This window comes from Gouania willdenowi, chromosome 17, assembly GCF_900634775.1.
Source record: "Gouania willdenowi chromosome 17, fGouWil2.1, whole genome shotgun sequence".
NCBI lineage: Eukaryota > Metazoa > Chordata > Actinopteri > Blenniiformes > Gobiesocidae > Gouania > Gouania willdenowi.
The window spans coordinates 7359048-7376499 of NC_041060.1; the positions used below are offsets into that span (position 1 = coordinate 7359048).

The 17452-nt window shown below is 33.6% G+C and overlaps 1 protein-coding gene across 1 annotated transcript; it reads right to left on the reverse strand.

The window, feature by feature from the left end:
* Positions 1–286: 286 nt before the first annotated feature.
* Positions 287–16495, reverse strand: tmem71 (transmembrane protein 71). Its single transcript, XM_028473639.1, has 11 exons — positions 16287–16495; positions 13749–13865; positions 11865–11917; positions 10711–10756; positions 10410–10619; positions 7917–8194; positions 6579–6755; positions 5570–5636; positions 5341–5402; positions 3989–4038; positions 287–3871 (listed from the first exon to the last, which is right to left on the reverse strand). Exons 3-11 carry the CDS (start codon positions 11893–11895, stop codon positions 3848–3850), a joined length of 945 nt encoding a protein of 314 aa, XP_028329440.1. The 5' UTR covers positions 11896–11917; positions 13749–13865; positions 16287–16495; the 3' UTR covers positions 287–3847.
* Positions 16496–17452: the final 957 nt, after the last annotated feature.

Here is a 17452-nt window from a genome sequence, read left to right on the forward strand (position 1 = left end):
ACATCATTTAGAAGTTACAGGATCTGCACTTCTGACTGAAAACTCAAAAAATCCAAGTTAAAAAAAATTAAATCATGTTTCACCTTTTTTGCCTTTATGTTCCCTATCTTTTACACAGCACAATCTTTGCCTCCTAAACGTACAGTATTTAAAGCTGTAGGAAACAAACAGACTGATCTGTACAGAAGCGTAAATCACTTAAAAAGAGAAGAAAAAAAAATCATTTGTTTTTCTGAATTTTTTTTTTTGTTTATTTTTCAGGCCATTGTTTTTCACGTTTTTTGGACAATTCTTATTTTTTTTCTGTTTTTAGGAGTTTTTCATGCATTTATTTTTTCTTCTTTCTTCTGTTTTTCAGCGTATGTACCGGAATCCAGGCCAGAAACCAATTTATCAACCCTGACTGAGTCGAGTTGCTAAAACAGGCTAATAAAGCTTCACACAGCAGCCCACACATCAAATATTACACAAAAATACACATTCAAAAAGAAGCAGAGCCATATTAAAATATATTTGATCACACAGTTACTTATCGTTGAGTTCTTTAGACAGATTTGGCACTTTGAAGTGAATCAAACAAAGGGAATTAATCATTAACAACAATCAACTGTTGAACTAATGGATAAATTATATTAAATTTGATAAATAGTATTTATTAGTAGTATCATTCGTTTGGATTTTGTTGATTTTTTTTTTTTTTTTTTAGTTGCACATTCAAGTTAAACTTTCTCATGACTCAACAGGATTGATGATGCTATCAATTTTAGCAAACATTACAACTGAAGTGATGGAAACGTTAAGCTAATGCATTAGCATTAGCTTAATGTTTACTTGATATTGGTGACAATAAATCAATTCTCTGAAGGGTTGGGTTGAAGGTTTGCAGCATGTAACATGTTTTTAATTTATTTATTTTTTTGCTCATTTGTCCGACGATCTTAACCTTTAAAAAGTAACTAAACCCCAGGTTTTGAGTCTTGGATGGAAATTCAAAAAAATGCCTTGTTTATGGGCGGGGCTCCTGGAGCAGTTAGGACATGCGCAGTCTAGAAACTAAAATCTCCAAAGAACAATCTATGCTATGCTAACTAGCTACTTAATGCTCAATATAGCCCAGTATTAGCAATTCTCTCAATCATGAATCTACTCACCACTGATTGCAGTCAGAGGCCACAGGTGCTAGTTTTTATAGAAGAGGCGGGGCTAACTGTGCTGGTTCGTGACGTAGGGAAACGTCTCAACCAATAGCAAAATTATATTGTAATAGCCAGGTTTAGACCAATAGAGGGCAGTCGCTATACGTTTTTACAACAAAATATGACAAAATGAAACACTTTGACTGACTTTGGACTTAAAAACGGAGTGTTTTTAGCTCTTTTTAATTCAACTCAAACTAATTAATGCCCAATCTGGCTTCATATTACCATAATTAATGCTAAAACTATACATTTTGGTTAGGTTTATAGATGCCCTTAGATTAGAATTAAAGAGATTATTGTTTGTTTGAAGGATCATCACAAACTGGACTAAATAAAAGCTGAGATCAGAGGTTATTACGAGTTAAACCATGGGAGTATCCAACCCAGTTTATCAGAAAGAATAACATTGTGTCTGTTTTTGTATGTTGTTTCACTGTCATTTCGTGTGTTTTACTCTAATGTTGGAAAGTTTGGAGGCAGTGAAAGAGAGGAGTGGGGAGGGAGGGGGAGAGAGGGATCTGAATGTTGCGGACTGCAACTTTAAAATAAACCGCTCCGTATTTGGTCCCTGAACTAAAATGAGTTTGACACATGTGATCTAGCATGTCGCTGCAGCATTCCAAGCCCCCAACCTTGGCCTTAAGGTGCATCTGCTCTTCATTTTTTTTTTTTAGTTTTTAAATAAATTCCCAGTTTTATGTTGTGAGTTTCTAACGGTTTCTCTGTTTAAATATCAACACACGTTGTGCAGTTCCACCACAGGAAGTCTGTGTGTTTCCACAGCTGCACAGAGTCATACTGTATATACTGTATATATGTTTGCTACTGATAAAAAAAAAAACAACAAGATGAACCTCTAAAACAGGAGCTCGTTCTAAACAGTCTGTGCTTTGATCAACGTTACTAAGGACGAGTGACTGAGAAACGTTGACAATAAAAAGTTAATGCTAAATCACCAGCTTTACATGATGAGCTTTCGGACCTTTTTTCACCACATGGTGTTTGAAAAGTTGAGGTAGGACAAAAAAAAAAAAGAAAAAAGTAACGGCTCTGACGTTCAACCTGCATATTCCCAACATCATTGGACAGATTTCCATGACAGTCCTGGAACGTGTCAGTGGGAACCACCACCACTATTTAAAACATCTTTATATTTCAGCTCCAAATGTTCTCACACACGTTAAAGTTTCACACAAACTGAAGCTCAGCTCATTTCTGGTTTGTTCAGTCTTGGCTCATATTTTCAGGCCCAAACATGTCGTAATTAAATATGATTATTATATTTTCAGTCGTCGTTCTGTCTCACTTCAGACATTTATTCCCATCACTTTTACTTTAATCAAAACACCTGCAGCCATGTCCTTATTATTCTGTATTATTACACTGTTAATACACTGTCTCTGCACTGCTGGTCCATAAAAAGGCACTGAAAATTATTCATAATTCATTGAATCATTTCTACCAAACCCAGGCTATGGAAACAATCTATTACATTCATTTTAGCATATACAGGTAGTAGGCTACGGCTTAGAAAATGAGAATATCATAACAAAGTTCAATACTTTGAATGAAATTTACATATTATATTGATTCATTACACATCGAGTGACATATTTTCAGCCTTTATTTAGTGTAATGTTGATTAATATGGCTCACAGACAATAATAAAGGACATTTAACCTAGTATTAGGTGCATAAAATGTAATACTTTTCAAAAGCCTGACATTTGAGTTGATGAGTAATGCATTTATTTGAGTTTCACCTTCTGTAATGAAGTTACATTTGACTTTAATGATTTGCAAATATGCACTTAAATTGAATTTGCATGTAACTTGAGTTACTTTAATTGTAACTAGTAATATATTACACCACCTTTCACTTTTGTAATGAGTTACACTACTGAGTTACTTCAAAAAGGAATATATTACTGTAATATATTAGAAAAATAACCAGCTACTCCCAACACTGGGAAAAGGTTCGTATTTGAAGCAAAACTCTTTTTGGTGTTATTCAAAATATGTAACAGGCAGGTACAACATTTAGATGGGATTTAGTTCTTTTTCTGTCTTTGTTTTAAAAACAAATAAAAAAGAAAAGCTGAAAGTGAGACTTCTGACTAAGACTGTTTCTAAAACTGATTTTTTTTTTCAATTTATTTGGTTTCGTGTTAAATTAGACAACGCAAAATAAGCCAAGTTCACCTACAAACTTTAAATATATACAATATAATAATAAGTATAAACATAATATCTTATCAAACATGATAATCAGCTACTAATCTTTAGCTAGCTGCTAAATAAACTACAGTAACTCATGTCATTCGTTTATGAATTCCTTCAGCATTTCAACAACAGATCAGCCTTTGAGAGCGAGACGTTAAAAGTGACATTATTTCACACTCATGATTCAGATCAAAGGCGTGTTTGGCTTTGATAATAAATAAATCAAAGGTCAAAGCGTGTCATCCCTATTGGCTGATATAGAAAATGTTCTTTCACAAAGGCACTGCAGTGAAATGTTCTCCAGATTTCAGCACGACTTGGTTCTTTAGGTGCAACCTACATGCAAACAGGAAGTGGATTAAATGTTTCTACGGAGTGTCTTCACATCTCTTCAAATACCAGAATTCGCCTACGGAGAGCTTTTCTTTACTCGTTTCCTGATGTGATGTCCTAAAAAGACAGAATTTAAGAACTCATTGTTTTTTTAACACATTTAAAATGTTTTTTTCTTCTAAATATCCTTAAAAATACAAAATAAGAGTGTTTACGGGCGTGTTTGAGACGTACCTCTGTCTTAGCCTTTCTCCAGTCGCCCATCGGACCCGACTTGGTCAGAACTAAAAATTATCACAAGATCAAGTCAGGTTTTTTTTAAAATATATCTATGAATGCAGTCTGATAGGTTTAGTGACCCCTAGTGGTACCACTAAAGCACTACCAAAGTACTAAGCACCAATAATGTAGAGTAGACAATAATGGGCCCCTCACTCTAATTTTGTGCCGACTTAAACGCACAAAATGGCTCAAAAAACATACAAAACCACAACAAAAACACAGAATGACTCCAAAATCACAAAAAACTGCAACAAATTTACACAATGATTCCAATAATACACAAAATGACATGTAAAATACATAAAATGAATCCAAAGGACACCAAAGTACAACCAAAATACTCCCAAAATGCACAAAACGGCAAGAGCTATACACAAAATGAGCCCAAATATACACAAAACGTCAACAAATACTGAATCCAAAAATATACAAAACTACAAGAAAAAATACCAAAACTGACTCCCACAATCCACAAAACAGCAACAAATATACACAAGATAAACCCAAATACACATAAAGCAACAAAAATACCCAAAATAACACCAAAACCAGACAAAACGTCAACAAATATACATAAACTGAATCTAAAAATACACAAAATTACAAGAAAAAATACCAAAACTGACTCCAACAATGCACAAAACTGCAACAAATATACACAAGATAAACCCAAATACACATAAAACAACCGAAATACCCAAAATAACCCCAAAACCAGACAAAACGGTAACAAATATACACGAAATTAACCCAATTACACACAGAATGAAAAGAAAAGCACAGAATGTCTGCAGAAACATACCAATTGACAATTAAAATATACATAAATGACAGGGAAAACCCACCAAACGACACAAATATACACAAATCTCTTTGTTACGTCTGCCAAGGAGGTTATGTTATTTATTATTAATAATTTGTCTGTGAGCGGTCTAACTCAAACAACAATGGACGGATTTTAAAGAAATTTTCTGAAAATATCCGAGATGGGATAAGGAACGTGTGATTAGATTTTGGGGAAGATTTGGATCAATAACTGATTCTGGATCAGTTTGGAAAAAAATCAATAAATCCCTTTGTTCAGCTCTTTGAAATGATTCTTCAACGCCTCCTGCTGGTGACTTTTTGCATTACACGCTCTAGTCACATGTTACGTTTTACTTTCTGTTTTAATCATACAACAGCACAGACACGTGATATAAATGTCTTTGTTGTCTTTATTCTAAATGCTCGTAGGTTGGGTCACTTTGATCCACAAGGTTGATGTGTTTGAAACAAAAACACGGCCAGAGTGTGACACTCACGCATTAATGTTGCGATCGTTCCAAAGACAGTTGACGCTGCTGTCGCACTCCACCACAAACAGCTACAGCAAGAGAAACACATTAGAGGTTAAATCATTCTTCTTCTTCTACTGTAGGAATTACAACAAATAAAACCATTTTAAAATATAGATTTTCAAACGACAACGAGGAAAATCTTGGAACTGAGAAATACTAATTATTCATTAAAAAGAAAAAAGAAATGTTTTACCCAGAGTAAACAGCTGTGAGGATGAAGACGATGAAGGTCAGTAGAAGGACGGCCTTCATCGTCCACCCTGAAACAAGACGTTAAGAATCAGAAACAGAAAATAAAGCCATGACTTCATCACAAAGTACCAGAAAGTGGAGTATATACGCACAAAATGACTCCAAAAACACACAAAAATCACAGAAAAATACACACAAGGACGACAAAAAATACAGATAATTATAATACATTAAACAACAATAACAAAAATACACAAAATGAGAGGAGAATATACAAAATGACAACAATAGAACAAAAAAAGATTCTAAAAACACACAAAACAACTACAAAGATACACCAAAGTACTCATGATAATAATTATTAAAATAAATAAATAACACACAATCATAAAAAAATATATAAAACAACAACTAAAATACACAAAATGACTAAAAACACACAAAACGACAACAAAAATCCACAATAAACAACAAAAAATGCCCAAAGTGACTCATAATGCATTAAACAACAACAAAGATACACAGAATGACCAAAAACAATATACAAAACAACTAAAAAAAACACAAAGTGACTCTAAAATTACACAAAACAAAAACAAAATTTAGGCCAGGAACAACAAAAATACACAAAATGACAGGAAAGTATACAAAACGACAACTAAAACAAAAAAAGTGACCAAAAACACACAAAACAACAACAAAAACTTAATTTTTTCCCAGTGTATTAATGCTCAGATTGGTCATTATTCTAAATGTTTATAATGTGTCCCTCAGATCAGACGATGACATTTTTTCATCCTTCATATAATTCATTATAGAAGGTGATTTCAAAATAATTGAGTAATCTTCAGAAGATTCAACATCTACCAAGAATAAATTCTAAAATCTATGTTTGATATTGATGATAGTGACATAATTATAATACTTTTTTAAACCAATGAAATGTACTTTTACAGGTGAGATTTTGGAAAAACAAACAGACAAAAATACATTTTTCAAACAAAGCTGACCTGTGTGCTCATGTGACGCCTGACAGCAGCAGCTATTGGTGTAGGAAGGAGAGAGGGGCGGGACTTCTGAGAGGCCTCCCTCTGATTGGCTGAACTGCTGCTGTGACGGACAGAGGTCAGAGGTGATCTCCTCCTGTAACAACATTTTATCTGCAGGATGTGGGAAATCGGTCGGGTCTGTTTAGAGAAATAAAAAACAACACAGAGCACATGTATCAAACTCATGGCCCGGGGGCCAAATCCGGCCCTTTGGAGCATCCAATTCGGCCCGCAGGAGAAAGTCAAAATGACATGAATCATTGTGTAAATGAAACTCAACACTCCCGGTGCTTATAACGCAGGATTGTAGTCATTAAAAACAGTAAAATTATTACAAAATTCTTCAATTTTACTCAAATTATGAGAAAATATTCCCCTTAATTAAATAGAAATTGGCCCCAAAAACTAGGAAATTTAAAGTTAAGACCCTGTTGGGACTGATATCTATCACTTATTGCTTGGATATTGTCGGTTTATTCCTTTTTCTGTATTTAATGTGTAAACTTGGGCACAATAATGTTGAAATTACTCGTTTTCCTGCATAAAATCTGTGGCCCACTTGAGACCAAACAGCTCCGTATTTGGCCCCTGAACTAAAATGAGTTTAACACCTCTGACATAGAGGTACAGATTTAAAATAGGATCAAACTTTTTACATTTTGTGCTATTCAGAGGTGGCAAAAGTTCTCATTTTCAGTACTCAAGTAAAAGTAGAGATACTTGAATAAAAAATAATTCTGGTAAAAGTAAAAGTATTAAAGTTGCTCCCTTACTTGAGTTAAAAAGTACATAATACTAAATGTAAAAAAAAGTAAAAAGTAAAACAAACGTCCCTTCAATAATAAGACAGGGGTTTTTAAACCAGCAAATTTCATATATTGTATTCTTCATTGTTACCTTTGAACATCTGGAGAATTTAGCATTAATAATAAATAAAATTAGTAAATAAAACGTGTCAAGAAAGAAAAAAAAAGTGAAAATTCTCAATTAAACCCAGAGCAGCTTAGATTTGACATATTTAAGAACGTGTAGAAAACTGGTACATGTAAATAAATTAAATCTGTTACCAACATCTAGAGAAATTAGCACACATTATAGATACAATTTGTACGTAAATAAAACGTCACAGGCTTCTCCTCCAGCTTCACGGTGGCTGGTTTGTCTTTTTCCGTCTTGATGTCATTTTCGAAGGTCTTAAAAGTAACCAACTCATTTTTAAAATGTAAGGAGTAGAAAAGAAAGTACAGATATTTGTTTAAAAAAAACTAGTTAAGTACAGTATGTGTATCTGTGACCCACCGTAGGTGAAGGTGCGGCTGTCTTCCAGTTCCGTGCTGTTCATTGGGTTCCAGGAAGTCTCGTCCAGCACAGCTGAGCTCCTCTTCCAGTTCATGTCCATGTCCCTGGACTGGTCCAGGTCTTCATCCTGGTCCTGGTCCTGGTCCTGCTTGTGTCTCTGAGCCGTCCCAAACACTCCTCCGAAGACCTTCTCATCCAGCCATGACTGGCAGCTCTCCGTCACGTCGCTAAGGAGACCGACCAATGAGCTGCGAGGCCTCCGTCTGCGGCGGAAAACTCTGAGAATGAAACAAAAGTTGTATTTTAAACAGGAAATGACTTCGTGGAATAAACTTTGTTATAGAAAAAACAGGAAAACTCATTGTTACCACAAAGCGAGGCGAAATTAGAACAAATCATGATTGAAAAACATACAAAAATTACTCTAAAATAAAAACACACAAAACATCAATAAATATACACAAAATAAACCCAAATATACACAAAACGACAACAAAAATACACAAAATGACAACAAGAACATGCAAAATGTCTCTAAAAACACACAAATACACAACAGAAATATATCACAGGTAAACTGACCGACTGACCACAAATACACACAAATCCCTTTATTTCCTGCCAAGGAGGTTATGTTTTTAATTTATTGATGTATTTGACTATGAACAAAAACAAAGAGAAATTTTCACAATGTGGGACAATGTCACAATGTTCACAAACCAGAAAAAGAACATTAAAAAATGTTTAAAAAAATTCCTTTAAAAGAAACGGTTACACAAAATAACCACGATAAGACAAAACAGGGTCAGTAATAGAATAAACAGAACTAAATGCCATCTCCCATTGAAGGTGCAGTGGTCCATTAGCACAGGAAGCAACACGTACATCACACCCTGCTCTGAAAGAGCTGATGTCACACATGAAGAACGCACAAGTCGTTAAACGATTTCACAAGACTCATTCTGATTGGCAGAAGAGGATGATGTCAGTACAGATGTATCACATCCTTGTTGTTCAACTGTGTCCGTTACTCCTCTTGCAAAGTCTGGGAAAAATGGTGATTAGACAGTTTTCACAGACGGCCCTTGTTCCAGCATAACGCCTCCTCTTTTTATTCAGCATAGCTTCTCTATGGACTGTGTCTGAGCTCAATAAACGACTCTTAAAGGGCCCATCTTAAGCTAAATTAACTTTTCTGTGCTTTAAACATCATAAAGTGCTATTTGGGCTTCATACACATGCTTAAAGTGTTTTTTTCATTGATTCCCTCAATCGTTAGTTAGAGGGTGATTTGCTCCTTTCGTACTGCAGGGTGAGCCCAAACACCTCGCTCCAATTTGATGACGCGTTCCCACTTTGATGACGAATTTGACGCGGCACTGAGCTGGAGAAGCCGCGCCTCCAGGAAGCTCTCTGCCGTGATTGACATGTAAACAGACACGCCCACGAAGGTGAGCATTTCAGTGTCCTTCACGCAGTGCTATGTATGTATTTTCTACACCTACAAACTGAACCACTGAACAAGAGCGAAGCAGCCTGGTGTAAATACTCACGTTAACAGATATTTAAATACATAAACCTAAATTCATCAAACTCAGAAACATAGAAGAAATTGTCTTTTTTTTTTAATATGTGCAAGAATAATTCCAGAAAATTTATTTTCTATTATTTTTTAATGATATGTTAAGGTTTAACTTTTTCACTTTGATGTCTGAAGAAGACTGACAGTTGGCAATCGAAACATGTCAGGAGATCAAAGTAAATTTCCTGAAAAAAGTTTGTCTGAATAAATGAAACCTTCACATATTATGAGCAAGAATGTCCAAGTTTAACTCAGTTAGTCCAAATTGCAAAAGTAGTAATAATGAAATCACACGGATAACATGGAAACTGTAGATTTGCTGTAGATTGACAAGATTGGTGTTTGTAGGCAGAGTGATTAAATACAAAAAGGTGTTTCAAAAATTACTCTAAGTACTAGAAGATTTTTTTTTTTTTAAATGCATGTCTAATGTAGTATGCATACTACAATTGAGTCAGAATTGATTAAGCGTGACTCAACCTTTGCATACTATCCAATGTATTATGCATACTATCCAATGTAGTATGCATACTATCTAATGTAGCATGCATACTATCAAATGTAGTATGCATACTATTTAATATAGTATGCATACCTTACTATCCAATGTAGTGTGCACACTATCTAATGTAGTGTGCATACTATCCAATGTAGTATGCATACCATCTAATGTAGTGTACATACAATCTAATGTAGTGTGCATACTATCTAATGTAGTGTGCATACTATCCAATGTAGTGTGCATACTATCCAATGTAGTGTGCATCTAATCTATGCATGCTACAATTGAGTAATACTAATTTTGATGTCAGACTTATGATGAGTACGTTAGTATGCCATTTCATACATAGCCTAAATCTTTCTCACACCAACAAAGTGTCAAAAAACAGAACCGTTTTTTGGCTTCTCACCTGACCAGGTTCTCTTTGTACGATACTTTGGTTTTACAGGGTGACAGCGACACGTTCCCGTCGTGGTCCCAGGAGAAACTGTCGTCTGCTACGGCGTAGTAGCCGTTGGTGAGGAGGCGTGGAGAGCGGCGGCAGCAGCAGGGGTCGCCGCTCTCTGACGCAGTGTAGCACATGTAGGAGGAGTCAGGAGAGAGGAGAGAGGTGTCCAGACTGAGGAAGAACAGACGTGTTCAACGATCCAAAAACAGATGATTTATTTTAGAGAATTTAGAATTGTATTAAAATAAGTGTCAAACTTTACCTCTGACAGCCATGGTTGGATCTCAGCCTTCGTTTTATGGGCGAGCCTGAGGAACAAACATGAGAGCAGGTAGAAATCAAAGCAGGTTTCTAAATAAAGAACACTTTTATCAGCATGAAGAGCCACTTTAGAGAGTGTTTCCAAACAAAGCAGCAGGAATGTGAGCGACGCGCTGCTTTCCATTAGAACAAAACCACTCGTCTGATAAATGCTTTTCAGATCACTGAAAGTAAATATAGTTTATCATTACGCACAAACTCTAGAGCAGACATGGACAACTCCGTGTAAATTTGTGCAGCTCCATAAAATAAGCACAGAAAATGACTCCAGAACCAAGAAATGACAGAAAAATATACATAACAGCAAAAATATGAAAAACGATAGAAAATGGCTCAAAAGTACAGAAGTTGACACTAAACCAACAAATATACACCAAAGTAACAGAAAATTTCACAAAATTACAACAAAAATACCAAAAAAATGTCTAACAACAAACAAAACAACAATAAAAACACACAGAATGACAGAAAAATACACAAAAAATTACAGAAAATTGCACAAAAGTACAAAAGTTTTCTCCACAAACACATCAGAAGGCTACAAATGTACCCCAAAACAACAGCAAAGATCACACAGAATTACAGAGGTTTACTCTAAAAACACATAATACAACTACAAATATACACCAAAATAACAGAATAAAGTTCACAAAATGAACAATAAAAATGCACAAAACAACAGCAAAAACCAAAAATAATACAAAATGACAACAAAAATACACAAAAGTTACTCACAACACAAGAAACAACAATGAAAATACACGGAATGACGGAAAAATACACAAAATGACAACAAAAATATACAAAATAACAACAAAAACTCTTTGTTTTTCCTGTATTAATGCTCATTTTTCTAAATGCTGACGTGAATGTTGATAACGTGAGCCTCAGATCACATTATCACATTTTTGAGGCTTCCACTGTGATCAGAGTTTCCCTTTGCTGATCTTTCTGACTGCATTCACAGCTCACAAAGTACAAAGTGGTTTCAGCACAAAGAGAAACACAAACTGTAGAGACTATAAAGCGACGTCCCCTTTTTTTCCCACCAATCAGGAGCTGCTTTGTGATGTGAACGTGTGGTGCAGTACGTACTTGTTGTCGCTCCAGAGAAGAACAGAGCCATGCTTGTGTGCAGCCTCTTGTTTCTGTGGATCCGTGAAACACATCAGAGTTAAACTGACACCATGTGATAGAAACTGTGGGCCAATGAAATGAACCCTCGGTGAAACCCCAGGGGATCATGGGAACTGGAGTCTCATCAGTGCAAACATCTGTGACTCTGAGTCACATGGCTTCCTTCTGTTTATAAATAAAGGGAATAAGGCTTTTTTTTTTGGGGGGGGGGTGACTATTTTTAGTCCTGGTGTAACTGTGGTGGAGACGGGCCAACGTGAATCAGGATTTACTGTCTACAGTGTCATGACAACCCAGAGAGAGAGAGAACAGGTCATCTCGCTCACTTTTAGGTGCGTACAAATCAAAAGTTTAATTATTTAGGCTTGTTTCTTGTCTTTTCTCTTTTTATGTAAAAGTAGAAGATGGGAAATTCATGACATCAGAGGTTCTCAACCTTGGAGTCACGACCCCATTTGGATTTTTTTTTTTAACAATTTGAGCCAATTTTTGCTTTTTTTTTTTTTTTTTTTTTCCTTTACCTTTTTCTGCATCTACACCAAACTTGCCATATCTTAACCTATTTTCATCACTTTTTCTTGCCATATTTTTGCTCCTTTTAATGCATATTTGCCAGTTTATTCCCATTTCTGCCACATCTCCATCAAATTCCAATGCCTTTTCTGCACTTTTTTCTACTTTCAAAGACATTTTCAGCACTTATAAAAACCCTTTCCACCTAATGTCACATATGTTGACCGTTTATTGTCACTTTTAAACTCTTTTCACCATATTTCATGCTTTTTTTTTTTTGTCAATTTAACCACATTTACAATTTGTCATGGCCATTATTTGCCAGTTTAAACTAATTGTTAAACGAATCACTTTTTTGGTCCGTTTTTGCCCACTCTAATTTGCAACTTTTAACCAGTTCCTGTGGTTTTTAAACTACAATTTCCACCATTGTTTGGGGACTATTAACCCATTCTATTCATTTTTATAAAGCTGTTTATTTTAAACCATAATATGAAGTAAAAAAAAATAACTGATTTCCATTTAAAAGTTAAATTAATCAAAACAACACCTCAGCTTCCACCATTATTTGCCAGTTCAAGCTAATTGCTTGTACTTCTTTTCTGCCACGTTTAAGAATATATTTATGATATTGACACTTTGAAACCTTTTTACCACTTTTTATTTTTTTTGTTGCCCACTTTAATTTGCAACTTTTAACCAATTTCTGTTTTTAAAAACCCATTTCACCACGTTTTCCATCATTCTTTGTGACTTTTAACCCATTTTATTTCTGATTAAAACATCTTTAAGATGACACATGGCACATGTAATACTAAACTTCCCGGATAACAGTGGATATTATTTAAATAAATAAATAAATAAATAAATAAATAAATAAATAAATGTGGTTATCACAGATTCATAGAACAATGGACTATCATTTTTCTGACTATATGAATGGGCCCCCAATAAGCTCCCCCATTATTCCCCCTTATAGATGGCCCTGGCACCTTTATTTTGGGGGTCGTGGGATGAAAAGGTTGAGAACCACTGCATTACATAACCTGAAATTTGCATGAACTGTCTTTCCATGATTATTCAGACACTTTGCCTGCAAGTGCAAAGCCTGATTTGTTCTCCAGCAGCGTTATCTATTAAAACTCAGACGTGTGAGGTAATCCCTGCTAAAGGAGTTCCATCTACACTCACAGAACTGCAGGGATTAACTGGAGTCAACAGCTAATGTACAGTAACGCTCACGTCAACTCAACAAAGTGCAAAACCTGGGCATGACGTTTAAAAAATGCAAAACTTAAAAAAAAAAAAAAAGTTAAACTAAATTTTTACCTTTGTCAAACTTTGTTACTTCTGAGATTTCCTGTTGGTTTTGTTGTTGTTGTTGTTGTTGTTGTTGTGGTGGTTGTTGTTTTCTCACATCCTGCAGGAACGACGCCTGGGAACAAACTGCAGAGAAAAGGGAAAACCATAGAAAAACAGTTGGGCTGTGACTCTGAGCTCATGTTTCCTGTTAACTCTTTGTCTGCTGACAAGACACACACACACACACACACACACACACACACACACACACACACACACACACACACACACACACACACACGAGACTCTGATTCAAATATTCCAAACAGAATCTAAAAATTGTTTACAAAATGCAAAAAAAAAAAAGTTAAAAGTAAAAATACAACATTAATAATTCTATTAGAAAACGTACAATCACGCACAAATAAATATGATTTATAAGTGTTTTAATGTAAATAAGTAAACGGACATTCAGAAAATATTCACATTCATCAAAGTGTTTTGTTTCCTGCACTGAAAACAAACCGAAGCAAAAAAAAAAAAAAAGACAAAAAACACACCAATAAGAAGGAATATTTAGTTCTTTGTTTCCAGTGTTTTTCTGATATGAATGTGTGAACTTTGTTTACTATTTTTTCCCCTCATATAACAAAAAAACATTTGTGCATCTTATTCTCCTGAGTTTGTTAGTTTTTATTTGTTAGCCTTTAATTTGGAATTATTTGTGATTATTGAAATGAGGGGAACTCTTGGGCTTCATTCACGTCTTTTGTCTTTAATGTGTGCTGCTAAATAAATAAATGAAATAAAGACAATACTAATAATAATAATAAAGATTATTTATAAAATATCATATATAAAAAATACTTTACAGAATTCTCACAACTATATTTGACTGTTTTTATTGCTGTGAGGGAGCTACTGTAAATACTGTATTATCATGGATATCATGGTTCCTGGTAACCATTACTAACTCAAACTTTGGTAATGTAAGTTTATGTTTGTGCTTTTTCAAGAAGTTACTTTGTTGCTATGAAGATATACAGTATCTATATAAATATAAGATATATATGCATATTATTTATAATATATTAATAAGTTACACCTCTTCAGGTCAGTAGAAAGCAGCTAGCAGTCAAATATTACCATCTTGTTGAAGTGTATAAATGGACGTTTTCACGCATATTTTATTATACAGTTGTTTTTCTTTTTTGGTTTGTTTGCTTTTTGTTCTGTTTTTCTTCATAGTTAGATTGGAGTATTTATTTGTATTGTCCATTTAGTTCATCTTTATTGGATTTTGCATTTGTTGATGCTTGAGATTTCTGTTATTTTTTGTCATTTGTTAATTTATTTTCATCTATTTTTAATCATTTGAAAAAAAACAAACAAAAAATATGCTGTTTTTCTTAATGCTTTTTTTGGTTTTTATTTTTTTTAAATATATCTAAAATTTACATCAGATTTGTTTTTTTCACATTGATAAAGCTCATCAGATATGTTTTTTTCACAATGAAAATGCGTGTCTGAATTTAATTTTTTTTAAAAAAGAATTTCACATAAAAAAAAAGTTGTGCATCACTTTATTAAACATACTTGTCAAGAACCACTTAATAAAAAACAAAAAATAAAATAAAAAAATAGATAAATATATAAAAATACTGTGCAGATATATAGATGTTATGATATCTTTGTTTTATTTAAAGGAAATTCATGAATACTTGTAGATTATTATCGTAAAATGATTCATCAGGACCTAAAGCAGTATTTTCTATTATTATTATTATTATTATTATTATTATTATTATTATATTGGAAGAGACTTCTGGAGTTTTCCCAGCATGCTTTGCGGCAGATGCTGCTGGAGCTGCTGATGTTGGAGGAAAACGCGTCGCAGGAAACACAATAAATGGACGAAACCATTCCACATTTTACCAGAACATACACAACACTTTAGAAATAAGGGCAAATAAAATAGTATGCACACTATGAACAAATATGATTTAATACATTTAAAAAATATATATGTTTACATTTAATTGTTTTTTTTTTTTTTTTTTTTTTTTGGTTTTTCTTGATAGGGACAGTGCACATTAAATCACAGATATTTTAGCAAGCATTGACGTAAATAAGCATACATTCTAAATTGCATCCACACTCCTAAATTAATTAGCAATAAGACAAATAGTATGACAATAAAAACACTAGAATAAAATAAAAATAACATAAAACCATAGTTAAAAAAAATAAATAAATATATATATATATATATATATATATATATATATATATATATATATACATAAATGTGAATATACACAGTATTTCTGAAACTTTATTTACCCTCTTTAATGTAATGTATTAATGTAAACGTAAGGCAGCTAGGGACGCGTTTAAAAGCTTAATTTAAGCGTATAAAATTACTCAAAAATAAATCCAAAAGACAACAAACCCACACAATTTTGGTTTTAATTTGATTCTTGTTTAATTTTCGTCAACTTAAACATAATTTACTTTATAAAATCAGACAAAGAGAAAAATAACGGTGCTGCTGCCAATACTCACCGCTTGGTTTCCTCGATTTCCTCAAAACCAGTTGAAACAAAACAAGTTGTTTTCCTAAAATGCTGCAACTTTCTTCGTCTTTTTCGTTAATTTTCATCCACAACGATGAGTTTAACGAACATTTAAGTGGTTCCTAAAGGCGGAAAAAAAGAGAATCTGTGAAGTAAGAAAAGGATCGGAACAGAACTGTCACTGTGGCCCCGCCCCTGTTAAAGTTACACACAGGGACAACAGGTTCCGCTCGGACCTTTCAAAGTAAAAGCTCTAAAATGACAACGACGGTATCAGTTTGTTGCTCGGGCGTTTTCTTAAATTAAACATCAAATATCGGACGCCATACTAAAAGAAAATTGATTAAATTTAATTACAATGAAAATAATAATAATCATGAACTACATTTATTCGATTCAGAGTGAACAATTAATCAGAAAAACAACTCCGGCTGCCAACTTCTGTCCCTGGGAATAAAGGGAACAGGTTGAAAAGACACCAGAGTGAAAGAAAAATGTCAACTCAGCTGTCCTTTTTGTTTGTTCCTGCAGCTCTAGATTGTTTACATCATATGAATATAAATGCTTTCATAATTCCTGTGACCAAAGATTATTACTATTATTTCATTGTTGACTTAGTTTAGCAGCTTTAGAAGTTCTTAGAGTTTAAAATATGTGCTGTTGATTTATTTTAGAGTTTATATATGGTATGTAGACGTAAAGGTGTGTAGGAACTCTATGAAAAGCAGAGATTAAAAGTAATGTTTAATAAAAACAATTTAAATGTACAATATCTTACAAAACATTTCTTTTAAAAAGTGAAAGAAGGCTGAAGTAAATCAATAACTTTGGAATTATTTTTATATATACTTTCATCAGTTACATAAACAAATATTAAAAAAAAAAACTTACAAAAGTAAAAGAAACAGAATAACATTTTAATAATATTTCTATTGCGAGAAAAGGTAAATATTCTCTAATTTAAACTGGCAACCTTTTATAAACTACCTTAATTAGCCCATAAAAAGATATTATACAATGTATTGTTCACTCCCCCTTTGATCTATTTTTTTTTCTCTTATTCATGCATTTTATGTGTCTATATATGTATACGTTTGTTTTAGTGTATGCATGTATCTGTTTTTATTTATTTATTTACTAATTTTTGTATCTGTG